Below are 18,322 nucleotides of genomic sequence, written 5' to 3'. Positions count from 1 at the left end.
GCTTGTAGCAGAAATTCCATGCAAATTCATAACACGTAGAACTTATGTACTTATTTCATGCTGCATAATAACATTATGCCTGAATTCCAAGTCAAGGGACTAGAGAAAGTCAGAATAGTATTATGCATGTATTTAGGAAGGGTAATAGTCAGATGGTAGGTCACAAGCAGATTATCCTTGAAGATATGAATTTCCTGCTTATGCAGCCATTCACATTCCTTAGGAAAAAGGTATGTGAGTGTGTGAGGATATGCATGCATGGATATATGCCCATATTCCTGCAATGGTATTTATTCTGTTCTTTTCAAAGGTATAGATGAATCTTCCCTCCAACTCATAATTTTGAATCTTCTGCAGTTATGATTGTCTTACCTCCATATGAATGAATACTTTATGTATCTAGGTTAGTCGATTTTCATCCTCTTTCCTCTGTTTCTTAGACCCTGAGTTCAAATCTGAACTCACATTTACTAGCTGCACAATGCTGGGGAAGTCGCTTCACTTTTGCCTCAGTTTCTTCAACTGTAAAATTAGTATATTTCTTCAATGGTAAAATGAGTATAAACTATTTTCCAGGCTTGTTGTGAGACTCAATGGGATATTTCTAAATTGCTTAGCAGTGTCCAAGACATAGTAGGCACTTAGTAAATGCCATTTTCTCCCTTCCTTCCCTGAGTCTCATTTGCATTCTAAATATGTAACAAAACAATTATTTTAGATTAGATTTGAAAAACAGATTCTACAGCCCAATTCTCAATAACTGGACTCAAGGAAAGTGTTCTGTATATAGAAGTAGCTTTCCATTCTTTCTTAAAAGAAACCAGTATTATATAGTCATATAGCCTAGAGTTGTAAGTTACCACATGGGTTTCCCTATTCATGTGTCTCTCTGCTTGGTCTCTCCCAAGGACACATGGACCTATTCGTAGGAGAGTGTGTGACCCAGGTTTATAACTGGAATGTTATAATTTTAGTATTCCTGCTTTTGTCTTCACTTGAGCTAAAGTTCCTTCATGATTCACATTTATCTTCACAGTTAGTGTTTTAAACAATTCCTGACTTGTATTCTTTATTTTTCTAATTAAAATTTGTTTTAATATTGTTTTTATTTTTATTATTCATTTTTGTAATAGAGTAATCTTTTAAAACCAAAACCCCAAATCATACACCCATATAAACAAGTGATAATCATATGTTTTCATTTAGATTTTTACCACCACATTTCTTTTTCTAGATGTGGATAGCATTCTTTCTCACAAGTTCCTCAGAATTATCCTTAATCATTGCATTGTTTTTAGTAGCAAAGGCAATCACATTTGATTGTCAAAATGTTTCAGTTACTGTGTATAATGTTCTTCTGGTTCTGCTTATTTCACTCTACATCAGTTCATGTAGCTCATTACAATTCTTATAGAAAATCCATTTATTCATCATTCTTTATAGCACAATGGTACTCTATCACCATCATATACTACAATTTTGAACCATACTCTTTAGCCAGACACGGAGTTCCTTCATTTTTAAAAATAGTTGGAGTATAAGTGGCCATAATCTATTTCTGAGTTCATAGGAAAACATGAGTTTGACATTCTATTTGCTTTGTCTTCCAGAAAAAATTTAGAAACCCTCATTTTATCAGTCAAAGCTTCTCTATGCCTTCTTTTATTTACTATATAAACTTTTAGTCCTTTCATCCCTTTTAGAAAATGAAAGAAAGAATTGGAAGATGGAAGTAAGGGATAAAAGAAATTTACTTTTTTTTTAGAGTTTGATACACTCCAGTGACTGCCAGTCAGGGGGTTTACTGGACTCTAAAATGTTGAGATCAGCCTCTGTGAGGGGAAGTATGGTATAATGAAAAAAATACTACCTCTGGATTCAGAAAATTGGAATTTAAGTCCTGGTTCTTCTTTATGACCTTGCCTCTCTCAGTTATTTCATTTGTAAGATGGGAATAAGAATATTGCATTACCAACCTTGCAGAATTGTTGAGAAAAAATTTCTTTGTAAAGTAATACTGCTCTTTCCTGGTTCTCCTATCTATCTGACTTTTCTTCTCAGCCTCCTTTGCTGGGTTTTCATCTAGGTCTTGTCTACTAACTGAGTATCCCCTATTGCTTTGTTATGAAATCTATTATCCTTTTCTTTTATACCATTTAACTTGATCTCCTCAGCTCCCATGGATTTCGTTACTGTCTCTTTGCTGATAATTTGTAGAACTATATATCCAGTGCTATCCTCTCTCCTGCCTTCCACTTTTTTATTTCTAGCCACCTACTGAATATTTCAAAGCGAATTTCTTTGGACACCTGTGATAGAGACATGAGAGAGAGAGGTTTTGCAGGACTTGTGGACTAAGATGCAAGAACCAGGGTTCCAATGGAATGTTCCCGGTTGGTGGCAGTTGAGCTGACAGTGGGGAGGGGACTTTATCTCTGACTGGAAGTCACTCTCTCTCTCCCTAGAAGTTTGAAGCTGGCTGAAAGACTTTTGTGAGGCTAACTGGGTTTCTGGGGTTTCTCTGGCTCTGAGCAGTTGAAGTTGACACTGAGAAGAGAAACTTGGCTTTTGGACTGGGTCTCTGTCTCTCTGACTCTGAGCAGTGGAAGCTGACCAGGGGAGAAGCTTTTGAGTTGGTGATCTATTTGAGAGTTGAGCTGTCCAGGAGAAAACTTAGAGACTTTGAACTTTGTTTTTCTCTGGGGTTGAAACTGAGGAAGGAGACCAGCCAGGCTGAATTTGTGAAGAATCAGAAAGAAGATTTTGAAATCTTCTGTCTGTCTGTCTGAAATCTGCTGTCCTCCATCTTCTTAACTGTCTAAGAGTCATACTTGTGACTCCCCAAATCCTCAATTTGTCTCATTTAGATTAGGGAAATACTCATCTCTCTTACCTCAGTTTCCCATCCTGTTATCCCAATAAACCCATTGACTTGAAAAAATAAAGGAAAAGAATATCTTTATAGTTTGCTCAAGTGGGGAGGGAAGGAGCCAAAGGCTTCAAGAAGAACTGGGTGGAGAGGGTTGGTAAAGGGAGGGAGTGAAGGGGGGAGGAGGTTAGGAAATAGATTGATCCATCAGCAATCAGTAGGGATCAGTAGGCAAACCCCAGAGTATCCTCCAATATCTATCTAGAGCAGTATTCCCTGTGTTCCAGCATCCCTGTGTGGCAGCATCCCTCAGCTTTTTTCTGTTCTACCTCCATTACAAATAAGCCAGTTTAAGTTCCTCAAGCAACTCTCTCTAGTCAAAAGCCAGAGAATAGTTTACTTCTTTATTTCAAATAGTAATTGTTTCCAATCAGTTTACTCTTCTATTTCAATTGGCACCCTTAGTCTGACAGTACCCAACAATCCCACAGGCAGGAAAGATAGTAAATATGTTCAAACAAGTAGTTTTTGGTGTGGTGGTTTTGGCAGTCATCGCTTGCTTTTTGGGTTTACCATATTCTATATGGCAAACTGACTCAAACTGGTAGTGAAAACTGTGGATTATGTAGGAAACTTGACAATGACTGTGTTACAATTACCTTTTCAAAATGAATTAGTTCTCTGGCAAGTCCTGGCACAAGTATATATACTCTTCATGGCTGTGTTGCAAAATCTATCCCAAGTGAGGAAAGTTTTCAGATTCAAGCAGCTCTCTAGTCAAAAGCCAGAGAACAGTTTACTTCTTTATTTTAAGTAGTAATTGTTTCCAATCAGTTTACTCTTCTATTTCACACCTCAAATTACAACATGTTCAAAACCAGAACTCATTATTTTTCCCCCCAAACCTTCCCCTCTTCCTAATATTCATGATACTACCATCTTCCCAGGCTTGCAACCTGCTCATCCTTGCAAGGTCATCTTTGATTCCTCACTTTTTCACCTCTCATTTATAATTTGTTGCCAGTCCTGTTGAATATACCTTTATAACATCTTCTATATGCTCCCATTTCCTTTCTCTGGCATTGCCTTTACATTGCTTTCCCTCATTACCTTATGCCTATTACAATTGCAATAGGCTTTTGGTTGTCCTCCTTGCCTCAGCTCTTGTCACTACAGTCCATCCTTCTCTCAGAAACCCAAGTGATCTTCCTTTTGTTTGTAGCTTTGGAATTTGGCAATTACATTCCTGGGAGTTGTCTTTTGGGGGTTTAGTGTAGAAGGTGTTCTGTGAGCTCTGTCAGTGGCTGTATTGCCCCCTTGTTCTAGAATCTCTGGGCAATTTTCTTTGATTATATCTTGTATCACCATGTCCAGTTTGGTGTTTATTTCTGGCTTTTCTGGGAGTCCAATTATTCTTAAATTATCTCTTCTCCCTCTATTTTCCAGATCTATCACCTTGTCGGTGAGATATTTTATGTTCTCTTCTAATTTCTTGGTGTTTTGGCTTTGCTTTATTAGTTCTTGCTTTAAAGCCTGGTTTTCTTTTACAGTTTGGTCAAACTGGTTTTGTAGATGTGTGAATTTCTTTTGCATTATTTCCCACTTTTCCTCCCAGAGGGCTTCCATCTTTTTGGTCATTTCTGATTCAAATTCTTCATGGGTTTGTGGAGAGTTTCCATTTCCTTTGGAAGATTTTGGAGCATTTTCTTGTATATCTTCTTCTATCTGCTCTGTATTTTGTATTTTGGCTCCATAGAATGTGTCCAAAGTCGCCCCTTTCTTCTTATTTTTCTTGGTATTTTGGGGCTTCTGTGCTTCTGTGGAGTTTGCCATCTCTGAGTGTGGAGGATTAGCTTTTCTTATCTCTGTCTGGTGTTCAGAGGCTTTAGTCCTGGGCAGATTGTCTATGAGCTTTCCCTGGGTTAAACTGAATATGCCTCACTGGAACTGGAATGGAAGGGTCGGACCACGAGGCCACATTCCCCCCCAACCCCCTCGCTTTCCGGAAGTTGCCTTCAGAATGGCTGGCCGTGAGGCTGTTTCGTAGGCCTGCGGGGGGGATGGGCTGCAGCTTCCCCAAGCTCCGAGGGCAAGGACTTTCACTGAGACTTGGATAGCAGGATCCAGCCCGTGAGGCTGTCTTGCCAGCCCTGAGGGTTGCTGTTGTTTCCACCCGCTCTCTGGAGCAGGAGCCCCAGGCAGTAACTTTCACTGGGACTCGGGTAGAAGGCCCTGAGGGTTGTTGTTCCGTGGACCCTGCTCTCTGAGCCTGGCCCGGCTGCGGCTTCCCGGAGCCTTGGACTCTGCGCTCCTACCCCTGAGGTCCGAGTGATCTCGGGTTCTGGCTTTTGAGGGGAGCCGTACCTTTTGAACCGGGTCCAGGTCCAGGAGGAGGGTTCCCAGGGTCTGTGCTGTTGATCGTTTTGAATTTCGGCGCCTTAGGAGCTTATAGTTTGAGATCGGTCGGGAAGGGTTTTCCGGAGATCTGAACTTTAGCTTTCTCTAAGCCGCCATCTTAACCGGAAGTCCCCAAGTGATCTTCCTAAAACACAGGGGTGTCCAAATAATTTACTTAATAAATCCAAATGTCTGCCTATTGCTTCCAGGATCAATATAAAATCTTCTGTATTGCCTTCAAAACCCTTTTCAATCTAGCCCTTTCCTACCTTTCCAGTCTGCTTATACCTTACTCCTCTCTGTGTATGTACTCTGTTATCTAGGGACACTAGTTTCTTCCCAAAAGATATTCTACCTTACAGTTCCATGCATTTTCCATGTGTCATCCTATATGTTTATTCTCCATGCCTAGAATTTTCTCCTACCTTATTTTTACTCTTGACTCCTTTTAAGTCTCAGCTAAAATCCCACCTTCTGAGAGAATCTTTTCCAGATCCTCCTTCATGCTAATTCCTTCCCTATAAAATTATATTCTATTTAGTCATGTTTGTACATAGTTATTTGCATTTTGCTTTCCCCATTGGTTTATGATCTTTTTGAGACAGAAACTATTTTTGCCTTTCTTTGTATCCCTTATACTTATCACAATGCCTGTCACATAGTAGGTACTTAATAGATTCTTGTTAATTAAAGTATAAAGCAAATATACCCTGTTTCCTTGTGGTTATTTGAAATGCAAGTTCTAGCAATATACAGAAAGAAAATTTAAAAAGTAAATACTGGAAAAGAGTAGGAAAAATTTGCCTATTTTCAGGCTATAATTTACTTCGAAAATCCCAGATAAGCAGCTGAATAAAATGATTAATATTTTCAGTAAAATAGCAGGAAACAAATCTATAATCTTCACCAACATTTTTGGAGAATACTAACAAATAAAAGGATGAAATGATAGAGAAATTCTATTCCAACTAAAGACCCTTACAACATAGCTTTCTAAAAGTTGCATCTAGTTTCAAGGCATTCTTTGGGTCAAAACCAAAACTCTTTCCCTTGTATTCTCCCAAAAGACCAAACTGAAACACATAAATAATAAAACAGACTAGATGGGAGGGGAGAAAGGTTGGAGGGACAATCTCTTTTCCCTCTCTTATGCAAAAGTGCACACTTTCCCACAGATTCATAGGATACCTGATAAAGACAATGTTTATTACCTGGAGGCTTCATATACCGGTGGCTAGTGTAGGGTTGGAACATTTCTTTGCCTCCTAAGTTGATACATATAGCTTCCTCCAAGAACTAATAATGACCTTAGGGATGCTTATTTTGATGAGCTGCCATTTGCTCTTTCTGAATTAGTGCCACTACTATTTGCTGTTTCTTTATTAAATTGCAGCTGGTAGAAGATTTTTCTTCATTAAAAGGAATATTTATAGCATTTTTTGTGAGTCAGCAGATCCACAGCAATATTTAGCTATCACAGCAAGAGTCCTTTATTCTAAGCCTTATCTTTTAAATACATTATACAGACAATAAATTATGAAGCATCATTTAAAATATGACCTGTACTTATACAAAAAAATATGTACCATATATGAGATTGAAACTTTAAGAGACTGAGATATAAACTGCAAATTAGATTCATGGCAAAGGGAAGTATTTCACAAGCATGATGAAATTTTCCATTTTCCAAACCCCGCAATATTTGTTGCTAACAAGCCAGAATTGAAATAAAGATGAAAAGAAGAAAAACCTGGATAGAATAATAAGATATCTCTAAGAAGAGTTGGAAGAAACCTGACAGATCATCTAATCCAGCTATCATATCTAATAGAGCAGTCCTATCTGCAAGGTGATCCAAGGGTAGTTATCCCACATGTATTTAAACCCTTTGTGGTGGGGAGCCCATTCTGTTCTTGAAGAACTAATCATTTCTATTGAGTCAGCATTTGCATATTCCTGAAATAAACTTGTTTATACTCCTAAAAAAAAAAAGCCTGGAAAATTTCAATAGATCATTTCATTTTGCCTCTGAGGTCTCTTCTATATTTTCTTTATATTCTCCTCCCCCATACCAGTAGAAGGGCCAATATCTCTTGAGTTTTAGGTTTTAGAACATTTATTGCAAAGGAATGGAATTGTTTGTTTCTTTAAATATCTTTAAACTACTTTTTGTATTGAACTTGGGAAAATTTTCAAGTTGACTCAAAAGCGTAATTTTTTAATGGATCTAATTGATGTTATTAAATATTGATATTTTACTAATTAAAACAATGGAGAAGGGGTGTTCTACTCCTGGTAGATATACTTAATGAAGGTTCCAGTCCTGAGAGTAGAGGACAATGGCCTTATGTCCTTTACTCAGTTTTTGTTCTAGCTTAAATATATTTACATGCTTGTCCAGAAAGTATCTGAGAAATGAAGTAGGTTTAGGGCAGATTCCACATTACTTCTCTGGGGTTCCTTTGTCAGAGACCTATGGCTTGGGTAATACCTAAAATGGATTAAGTGAGAGATAAAAGGAACTTTATACTCAAGGTAAAAAAGGCAGGGAATCAAAAGGAAATACTTAATCTTAGCTTGAGAGCATTCTTTGTAGCTCTGAAGAGATAAAGCCCAGAAGCTCATAGAGAGATGCTACAAACAAAATGAGATTACCATTATTCACCAGCATAGCAGTTCACAAAAATGACAAATCCAATGGATGTTAAAGAGACAGCGCCAAGGAAAAAACAGCCAAGAAAAAAAGTATAGTACTATTACATCACTGAGGATGTAACCAACTCTATAGCAACCATATCTGTGATGCAAGTTGCCATGGCATCCCATATTGCTTGTCCACATACATTCTTTATATGTGTAAATGCCTTCTCTATATGTATGGTCTGGCCAAATATATTCTTGACATGTACTTCTTTATGTATATTTCTTAACATGTTCCTTATGCATGTGTCCTCATCCTCAATATTTCTTTTTTTTTCTTTCTAATTTAAACATTATTTTATTTGGTCATTTTCAAACAATATTCCTTGGAAACAAAGATCCTTTTCTTTTCCTCTCCCTCCCACCATCCCTCCCCTAGCCAATGCACAATTCCACTGGGTAGCACATGTGTCCTTGATTCAAACCCATTTCCATGTTGTTGGTATTTGTATTAGGGTGTTCGTTTGGAGTCTCTCCTCATTCATGACCCCTCAATCCCTGAAGTCAAACAGTTGCTTTTCTTTGGTGTTTTTACTCCCACAATTTGTCCTTTGTTTGTGGATAGTGTTTTTTTCTCCTTGATCCCTGCAGAATGTTCAGGGACATTGTGTTGACACTAATGGAGAAGTCCATTACGTTCTTTGTACCACAGTGTATCAGTCTCTGTGTACAGTGTTTTCCTGGTTCTGCTCCTTTCGCTCTGCATGACTTCCTGGAGGTTGTTCCAGTCTCCATGGAATTCCTCCAGTTCATTATTCTTTGAGCACAATAGTATTCCATCACCAACATATACCACAATTTGTTCAGCCATTCCCCAATTGATAGGCATCCCCTCATTTTCCAATTTTTGGACACCACAAAGAACACAGCTATGAATATTCTTGTACATGTCTTTTTCCTTATTATCTCTTTGGGGTACAAGCCCAGCAATGCTATGGCTGGATCATAGGGCAGACAGTCTTTCATCTCCCTTTGAGCATAGTTCCAAATTGCCCTCCAGAATGGTTGAATCAATTCACAATTCCACCAGCAATGAATTAATGTCCCTACTTTGCTGCATCCCCTCCAGCATTCATTACTTTCCTTTGCTGGCATATTAGCCAATCTGCTAGGTGTGAGGTGATACTTCAGAGTTGTTTTGATTTGCATCTCTCTGATTATAAGAGATGTAGAGCACTTTTTCATGTGCTTATTAATAGTTTTGATTTCTTTGGCTGAGAACTGCCTGTTCATATCCTTTTCCTATTTATCAACTGGAGAATGGCTTGATTTTTTTTTGTGCAATTGATTTAGTTCTTTATAAATTTGAGTAATTAGACCTTTGTCAGAGGATTTTGTTATGAAAATTGTTTCCCAATTTGTTGCTTCCCTTCTCAATTTGGTTACATTGGTTTTGTTTGTACAAAATCTTTTTAATTTGATGTAATCAAAATTATTTATTTTATATTTTGTGACTCTTTCTATGTCTTGCTTGGTTTTAAAGTCTTTCCCTTCCCAAAGGTTTGACATGTATACTATTCTGTGTTCCCCTAATTTACTTATAGTTTCCTTCTTTATGTTCAAGGCATTCACCCATTCTGAGTTTATCTTGGTGTAGGGTGTGAGGTGTTGATCCAAACCTAATCTCTCCCACATTGTCTTTCAGTTTTCCCAGCAGTTTTTGTCAAATAGTGGGTTTTTGTCCCAGAAGCTGGGCTCTTTGGGTTTGTCATATACTGTCTTATTGGGGTCACTTACCCCAAGTCTATTCCACTGATCCTCCTTTCTGTCTCTTAGCCAGTACCAAATTGTTTTGATGACCACTGCTTTATAATAGAGTTTGAGATCTGGGACTGCAAGGCCACCTTCCTTTGTATTTTTTTTTTCATTATTTCCCTGGATATCCTTGACCCTTTGTTCTTCCAAATGAACTTTGTTATGGTTTTTTCTAAGTCAGTAAAAATTTTTTTGAAAGTTCAAAGGGTATAGCACTTAATAGATAAATAAGTTTGGCTAGGATGGTCATTTTTATTATATTGGCTCGTCCTACCCAGGAGCAGTTAATATTTTTCCAATTGTTCCAGTCTAGTTTGAGTTGTGTGGAAAGTGTTTTGTAGTTGTGTTCATATAGTTCCTGTGTTTGGCTTGGTAGATAGATTCCTAAGTATTTTATTTTGTCTAAGGTGATTTTGAATGGGATTTCTCTTTCTAATTCTTGCTGCTGAGCTGCGTTGGAAATATATAGAAATGCTGATACTTATGCGGGTTTATTTTGTAACCTGCAACATTGCTAAAGTTGTTGATTATTTCGACTAGCTTTTTGGCTGATTCTCTAGGATTCTTTAAGTAGACCATCATATCATTCACAAAGAGCTATAACTTGGTCTCCTCCTTGCCTATTTTGATGCCTTCAATTTCTTTTTCTTCTCTAATTGCTACTGCTAGTATTTCTAGTACAATGTTAAATATTAAAGGTGATAATGGGCATCCTTGTTTCACTCCGGATCTTATTGGGAATGCATCTAGTTTATCCCCAGTGCAGATGATGTTAGTTGATGGTTTTAGTTATATACTGTTTATTATTTTTAGGAACAACCCTTTTATTCCTATACTTTCTAGTGTTTTTAATAGGAATGGGTGTTGTATTTTATCAAAGGCTTTTTCTGCATCTATTGAGATAATCATGTGATTTTTGTCTGTTTGTTTGCTGATATGGTCAATTATTGGATGGTTTTCCTAATATTGAACCAGTCCTGCATTCCTGGTATAAATCGTACTTGATCATAGTGAATGACGCTCCTGATCACTTGCTGGAGTGTTTTTGCTAGTATCCTATTTAAGATTTTTGCATCTATATTCATTAGGGAGATTGGTCTATAGTTTTCTTTCTCTGTTTTTGGCCTGCCTGGCTTTGGAATTAGTACCATGTTTGTGTCATAAAAGGAGTTTGGTAGAACTCCCTCTTTGCTTATTATGTCAAATAGTTTGTATAGTATTGGGATTAGCTGTTCTCTGAATGTTTGATAGAATTCACTAGTGAATCCATCAGGCCCTGGGAATTTTTTCTTAGGGAGTTCTTTGATGGCCTGTTGGATTTCTTTTTCTGATATGGGATTATTTAAGAATTCTATTTCTTCTGTTAGTCTAGGCAATTTATATTTTTGTAAATATTCATCCATATCATCTAGGTTGGTATATTTATTGCCATATAGTTGGGCAAAGCAGTTTTTAATGATTATTTAATTTCCTCTTCATTGGAGGTGATATCCCCCTTTTAATCTTTGATGCTTTTAATTTGCCTTTCTTCTTTTCTTTTTTAAATTAGATTGACCAGTACTTCGTCTATTTTGTCTGTTTTTTCAAAGTACTAGCTTCTAATCTTATTTATTAGTTTAATATTTCTATCACTTTTGATTTTATTAATTTCTCCCTTAATATTTAGGATCTCTAGTTTGGTTTTCTTCTGGGGGGGTTTTAATTTGTTTGCTTTCAAGTTTTTTGATTTGGATTTCCAATTTATTGATCTCTGTCCTCCCTAATTTGTTAATATATGCACTCAGGGATATGAATTTTCCTCTGAGTACTGCCTTGGCTGCATCCTGTAACGTTTGAAACAATGTCTCACCATTGTCATTTTCCTCAATGAAATTATTAATTGTTTCTATGATTTCTTCTCTAACCGATTCTGGATTATTATTTAATTTCCAATTAATTTTTGATTTGGCTCTCCATGTACCATTACTGATCAATATTTTTATTGCCTTATGATCTGAAAAAGTTGCATTTATTATTTCTGCTTTTCTGCATTTGAGTGCCATGTTTCTGTGACCTAGTGTATGATCTATTTTTGTGAATGTGCCATGTGGTGCTGAAAAAAAGGTGTATTCCTTTTTGTCCCTATTTATTTTTCTCCATATGTCTATTAACTCTAATTTTTCTAAGATTTCATCACCTCTTTTACCTCTTTCTTGTTTATTTTTTGGTTTGATTTATCTAAATTTGATTGTGGTTGGTTCAAGTCTCCCACTAATATGGTTTTACTGTCTATTTCCTCCTTCAATTCTCCTAGTTTCTCTATTAAAAATTTGGATGCTATACCATTTGGTGCATACATGTTGATTCATGATATTTCCTCATTGTCTATACTCCCTTTTAACAAAATATATTTACCTTCCCTATCCCTTTTGATCAGGTCTATTTTTGCTTTGGCTTTATCAGATATCATGATTGGAACTCCTGCCTTCTTTCTATCAGTTGAGACCCAAAAGGTCTTACTCCAACCTTTAATTCTAACCTTGTGAGTATCAACCCGCGTCATATGTGTTTCTTGAAGACAACAAATGGTAGGGTTTTGGATTCTAATCTATTCTGCTATTCATCTACATTTTATGGATGAGTTCATCCCATTCATGTTCAAAGTTATGATTGTTACTTGTGGATTCCCTGGCATTTTTATATTCTCCCCTAATTCTGACCTTTCTTCTTTAGCTATAACCTTTTAAACCAGTGATTTATTTTAGATCAGTCCCCCTAGTCCCCTCCCTTGATATGCTTCCCTTTCTGACCCCTCTCTTTTTTTGTTCTCTTCCCTGGCCTCCTCTCCTTCCCTCCGTTTTTATACTCCCTCTCCCCTCCCCCCTCCTTAATTTCCCCTTCTCTCTTACCCTGTTGGATAAGATAGAATTCAGGATCCTAATGGATCTAGATGTTCTTCCCTCTCAGAGTTGATTTCATTGAGAGTAAGGTTTAAGTAATGCCATTTGAAGCTCTCTTCCTCTCCTCATATGAGAAGTCTTCCCCTCCCCTTCCCATGTATATCTTTGCATGGGAAAGAGTATTCTATTTAGTCCCCCCCCCCTCTATTTCTTGAAGTAAATTTTAGTATTATCAATGATTCCCCCCTCCCTTTTTCTTTCTTCCCTCCCATTTCACCAATTCGGCTTGATGCCTCAATCTTTCCTTATGCGTGATTCTTCTAACTACTCTCATGATGCATACAATTTTTGAGAGTTACACATTACATTTCCCCCACATATTAATATATATAATTTGATATAACTGTAGTCCTTAGAGAAGAAAGTTTGACTTAAAGAAAAAGATAAGATTTTTCTCCTTTTCCCTTTCTTTCATCTCTACCTTTTCATGTTTCTCTTGCTCTCTGCAATTGGATGTCAAATTTTCCACTAAGTTGAATCTTCTATTTTGTTGAATGCCCATACTTTCCCCTGGAAGTATATAGACAGTTTTGCTGGGTAGTTGATTCTTGGTTGGAGACCCAGCTCTCTTGCCTTTCTAAATATAGTGTTCCATGCTTTGTGGTCTCTTAGCATGTTAGATGCTAAGTTATGTGTGATCCTTATTGGGGCCCCTCTATATCTGAAGCTCCTCTTCTTGGCTTCTTGTAACATTTTCTCCTTAGCTTGGAAGCTCTTGAATTTGGCAATTACATTCCTGGGGGTTGTCTTTTGGGGATTTAGTATAGAGGGTGTTCTATGAACCCTTTCTATTTCTATTTTGCCCCCTTGCTTCAGAACATGTGGGCAATTTTCTTCTATAATCTCCTGTAGTATAGCATCAAGGTTTTTGTTTATCTCTGGTTTTTCAGGCAGACCAATGATTCTCAAGTTGCTCTCAAAAGTCCCTTTCAGTGATCCCCTCTCAGTTCCTTGAGGTGAAGACCTACTCTTCTCTATCTTTTCCCCACTTTGCATTATAATCTGGCATGCAGTAGGCACTTAATATATGTTCTTTGTTGCATCATATCTATAAATCTATAATATGAAAACACCAACAGACAGGAACTTGAGTAAGTGCCAGAATGTATATTTAGTTCATTGAATTTGATAGAAATGATAGTTATTTCTTTCTTGTATCAGTTTTTATTGGCCAGAATTTGCTAACATTATTATTACTCTTTTGAAGACAAAAGCAACTTTAAGTACATAAGTAGTTACGAAACCTGGAGAAGTCAGCTCTTTGGATATCAGGGGCTCTTTGTATTAGGCATCTTTGGTAATGGATTTTAAATTGTTTTTAAATTTCAGTTATTTGAAGGAATGAAGGCATACCGAGGAGTAGATGAAAAAATACGTCTTTTTCGACCAAACCTCAACATGGATAGGATGCTCCGATCTGCAATAAGGGTAACTTTGCCTGTACGTAAGTTAAGCAGTTTATGTTCCTTTTTATTTAGGGAGTTCCCAGTACACTGTTAGAAATAAATTCCTATGAATTTGGGTGAAATGAGTTGTGAACAAGCAAAATGAATTGTGGTTGTAAGTAGTCTGGCTGTTCTTTTTCATGCTTTCTTCCCCCAAAGTGTGATGGTTAAAAACTTTAAGGGGGCTAATTTATTCTATTGAGTAAGTGCATAATAAGAGACGGTGTGGCCTTACGGATAGCGAGTGAGTCCTTAAGGGGAGGAAGACGTGGGTTCAAGACATGACTCTTTGTGACCTTAGGCAAGTCTAAGTCTTTTAGTCTCTTAATGCCTTTGGCAACCTTCTTTCTATTTTCAACAGTCAAAATTCCCATTTTTCTTAATTGTAAAAAAATGGTGAGAATTTTTGTTTCTTATTGGTTTTTAAAGATAATTTAAAAAAGAACAACCAACAATAAAAATAAAATGAAAGAAATCCTCCCTATACAACCTAAAGTATCAAATAGATGTGCAAAAAGGATTTGGCAAGAAACCTTGCTTTTGGTCTAGAATACTAATGAAAAGAAGGGAATTGGGAGAAGTGAAAGGATATTCAATAGTCAAGTGTCCTCTGGATTCTTTAAGATACCTTGTAGTCTAGAGAGCTTGCTAAGGCTTTAAGTATCAGAGAATGTAATTACCTGCAGTGGGGAGGGAGTTTCCTCTTTTGGCAGTTCTTTGTACCAGTGAAGCACAGATCTTGTCTCTTACTATTTGTATTTATATGTGTGGTACATGAGAGTGAGAGACAAGAAGGCTAGACCAGAAGTAAAAAGTGAATGCTTAATTCTCAGCTCAGCAACTTATACTGATCATGGACAAAGCACACTGCCTTATATACCCATTGTTTTTCCAATATATAAAATAAAAGTGTTTAACTAGATGATCACTAAACTTTCTTCAAACTCTAACCTATTATGTTTGTATATAAGAGGGAAATTAGTTTAAATCTAAAAGAAATAATTCTAAATTATTTTTAAGTTATAGAAAAAACTCAAAATGTAACTGCTTTTTCAAGATATTGTTATTCGTGCTAATGAGGATGTTAGAAATCTTAAGTTATTTTGAAACTTTATCTGAAGTTGTGTAGATTGAAATTTAAAAGTCAACTGAAAGATAAATTGGAACCTGAGCCATTTTTTTCTGGTAAGCTGAATTCATTATAAAGTGTCCTGAACACTTCTAAGGTGGGAGTCTTCCCTATTGGATTTCCACCTCACATTGAGAAATGAGAAGATTTTTTTTTTTACCATAAATTGGGAGAAATAGACTCATCCTATAATTAAGAATTCCTTAGGCTTATCAGTAAGTTCTATCTATCTCCTTGAGTAACTTAACTCTATACTTTTTGAGAAAACCGAAGTGTAGTTAGACCCAAATAAGCAAACTTCACTTAGTAGTTTCTAATCTTTGCCTTCAATATTAAACTACTTCTGTAGAATGCTTGAAAACAGAGCCTACTAGAAGGAAAAGTCTAATTCCTTAGTCTATGCTGCCATATAGAATTGTCAGGTTCATCGAATATAAGCTTAAAGGGTCCTAACTGTTAATTGGTCCAATCTGTTCTTTTGAGAATCCTGAAGCCTTACAAGTTAAGTGACTTGCTCCCGATGACACAATTAGTAGGATTGGCAGAACTGAGTCTCAAAGTCAATTCCTCTGGCTTCCAAGGCAACATTCTTTGTATTGTACAATCTTAAAGTCCATTAACCACTTCAGAAAGCTCATGTTTTATTTAGGCAATAGTTCCTTTGGTCCAGTTCTAGAATTTGTAGCCACCTGTTTTAAGATGGGTTGTTAATCAGGGTTGCCTGGGAATTCAGGAGAGTATCCTGAAATTGGAAAATAATTGTATATAGGATTCTTGACATCACATGCTATTTTTTCTTTATGTATATTCTCTCTATGTTATTCTTTATATGGAGTTATATAACTTACTGCCTATTAAAGTATAAGCTCTTGGGGAGTAGCAATTTTTTAACTTTTTGTTTCAAATTCCCAGCACATAGTATAATGCCTGGCTTTTCTGAGCTTAATACAAAATGCTTCTTGGTTAATTGATTGCTATCCTTACAAGAGTATTTATGTGTCAAGTACTTATCACATTAATTTTGTTCAGTAGGCATTTATTAAATGTCTCATATGACTCTGTGTTGTTTAGCATCTCAGCACTCTGAGCTACTCTCTGAACTCTGAATAGTGTAGAGCCGTTGCCAGGAAGAATTGGTGAAGAGAATCTCAAAAGGGGGAATTACAGTAATGAAATCACACACACAAAAATAATAAATTGTGCCAGGCAACTTGCAAAAATGAAGCATTCCTTGCCCTCTAGAAGTTTATATTCTACTGTAAGGAAACAACATGAACACAAGAAATAAGTATTAAATAACAGGAAAAAGAAAAGGGAGAACACATCCTAATGATTTTCTAATACATCAGAAGAGTTAGACAGAAATAATTTAAGATCCATGGAAATGATATTTGGTTTGGTTTATTTGGGGAAATAGTTTAAGATTTTTGGAGAATGTCATGTTAGCAAAAAGTTATGATAATTTTTCTGGAAGAATCCATGATATGAACTCAGAGCTTGAGGGATGATGACAGTAGTGGGTACAAGGGAACAGATTTTTAAAGTGCTAGTGTTTATTTGGGGAAACTTGTATTTTCCAAGTTAAAGATTACAAGTTACCATAGGATAGATACCATAGAATAGAAGGAACTGATGGAGTCTGAATGCAGATCAGAGCTACCATTCTTCACTTTATTTCCTCATGACTTTTTCTCTAAAGTAAGTGATATGTGTCTCCTTTCACAATATGATGAATATGGAAATATGTATTATAGGATAATGCATGTACAACCTACATCATATTGCCTGATATCTTGGGCATGGGGGAAGGATAAGAGGGAGGGAGAGAAAATGTATTACCGAATGTTAGAAAATGATTATTTTAATTCAAAATACTTAATGCAAAAAAAGTGCTTTGCAAAACAAAAAGAAAATACTATAGAAAAGGGAATCTTTTAAGTCCAAAATCATTGAATCAGAGTTGATATAGTATACATTTTATAAACCAAGATATTAGTAATCCCTTTAATATAGAATAAAGCCTCAAATTAGATATTCATTCATTAGTAATCAATAAAAATATTTTTGTTTAAACTGGACACCAGTTTATTTCATATTTTCTGATGGGGTGAATTTTCTCCCTCTGAGTATTTTTACAAAATGATATCTTTCAGGAAGGCACAGAAGAATTTATGTAGGTCAATAAATAATTTTTTAAAATCTTTATCTATAAAAAGATATATATCTTTTATATCAGAATTACAAAAAGTTCTCTATTAATGAATATACTATTTTCTATTTCGTGTTTCTGAATTCCAGGTCAAATTCAGGCTCTAATTGGAACAGATTATTGTAAGGAATAAAATCATGATATGTTCTTCTAAGATGGGACTTTAAGGGGTTAGGAATCAAGAAAGTTAAGGAAATAAGTTTGCTAATTTTATTTTTCCTTGGTGAAATCTCAAACTTGTTTTGTGATGACACTAATTTTGTTTCTCCTAATCTTGCATCTTCCTCGAAAATCTGCCTATGAAATCTGGCAGTCCAAGGTGGAGGCAGAGAGCTCTATGCCAAGTTTCTGCCTAAGTTCCTTAATTCTTTGAAGTGGCATGGCCATCACAGCATGCACATTTAGTGCATAAATGATCTCCCTACTGTGCAGGAATTCTGTTTGACTTATCTAGAGCATGTACTAGTTCTTGCTTTGTCTGTAACTTAAAATGCCTTAAAGCTCTGTTTTATAGAATGTGCAGCTTTTTAGGCTTGCTTGTGTCACAGAAATCATAACAATTTCTTAAAGCAGGACTTATAAAAGCTTGAAGCTCTTCCATAAAAGGGAAATTATGCTGCCACAAGACAGCTGCCATCTTGGAATCTGGAAGTTAATAGCATATATCCGAGTTGACTCAGTGGGTTCTATTCCAGGCTATTATGACTGTAATAAGCAGTACTTTTGAGAATTGGAAAGAGTCAACTTTTGAGGAGTTTCAAGACCAAAAGAACAAAACATGAAAATATATTTGGTTTAGGGCTTTTATAATTCAGTTCCCATTTGTTTAGCAGCCAGGTTGGCCTAAGGAAGGCAAAGGGGTTCTTAACCCAGAAACAT

General features: G+C 36.3%; 1 protein-coding gene across 2 annotated transcripts in view; it reads left to right on the top strand.

The window, feature by feature from the left end:
* Positions 1-18,322, top strand: part of BCAT1 (branched chain amino acid transaminase 1) — a 95,197-nt gene that overhangs the window by 25,534 nt on the left and 51,341 nt on the right. For both annotated transcript variants that reach the window (XM_007503520.3, XM_016425866.2), the window contains exon 4: positions 13,990-14,100. In XM_007503520.3, the coding sequence (XP_007503582.2) occupies positions 13,990-14,100 (111 nt within the window). The remainder of the gene's footprint in view (positions 1-13,989; positions 14,101-18,322) is intronic.

The sequence above is a fragment of the Monodelphis domestica genome, chromosome 5, assembly GCF_027887165.1.
Source record: "Monodelphis domestica isolate mMonDom1 chromosome 5, mMonDom1.pri, whole genome shotgun sequence".
NCBI lineage: Eukaryota > Metazoa > Chordata > Mammalia > Didelphimorphia > Didelphidae > Monodelphis > Monodelphis domestica.
This window is presented reverse-complemented; position numbering and strand designations above follow the sequence as displayed.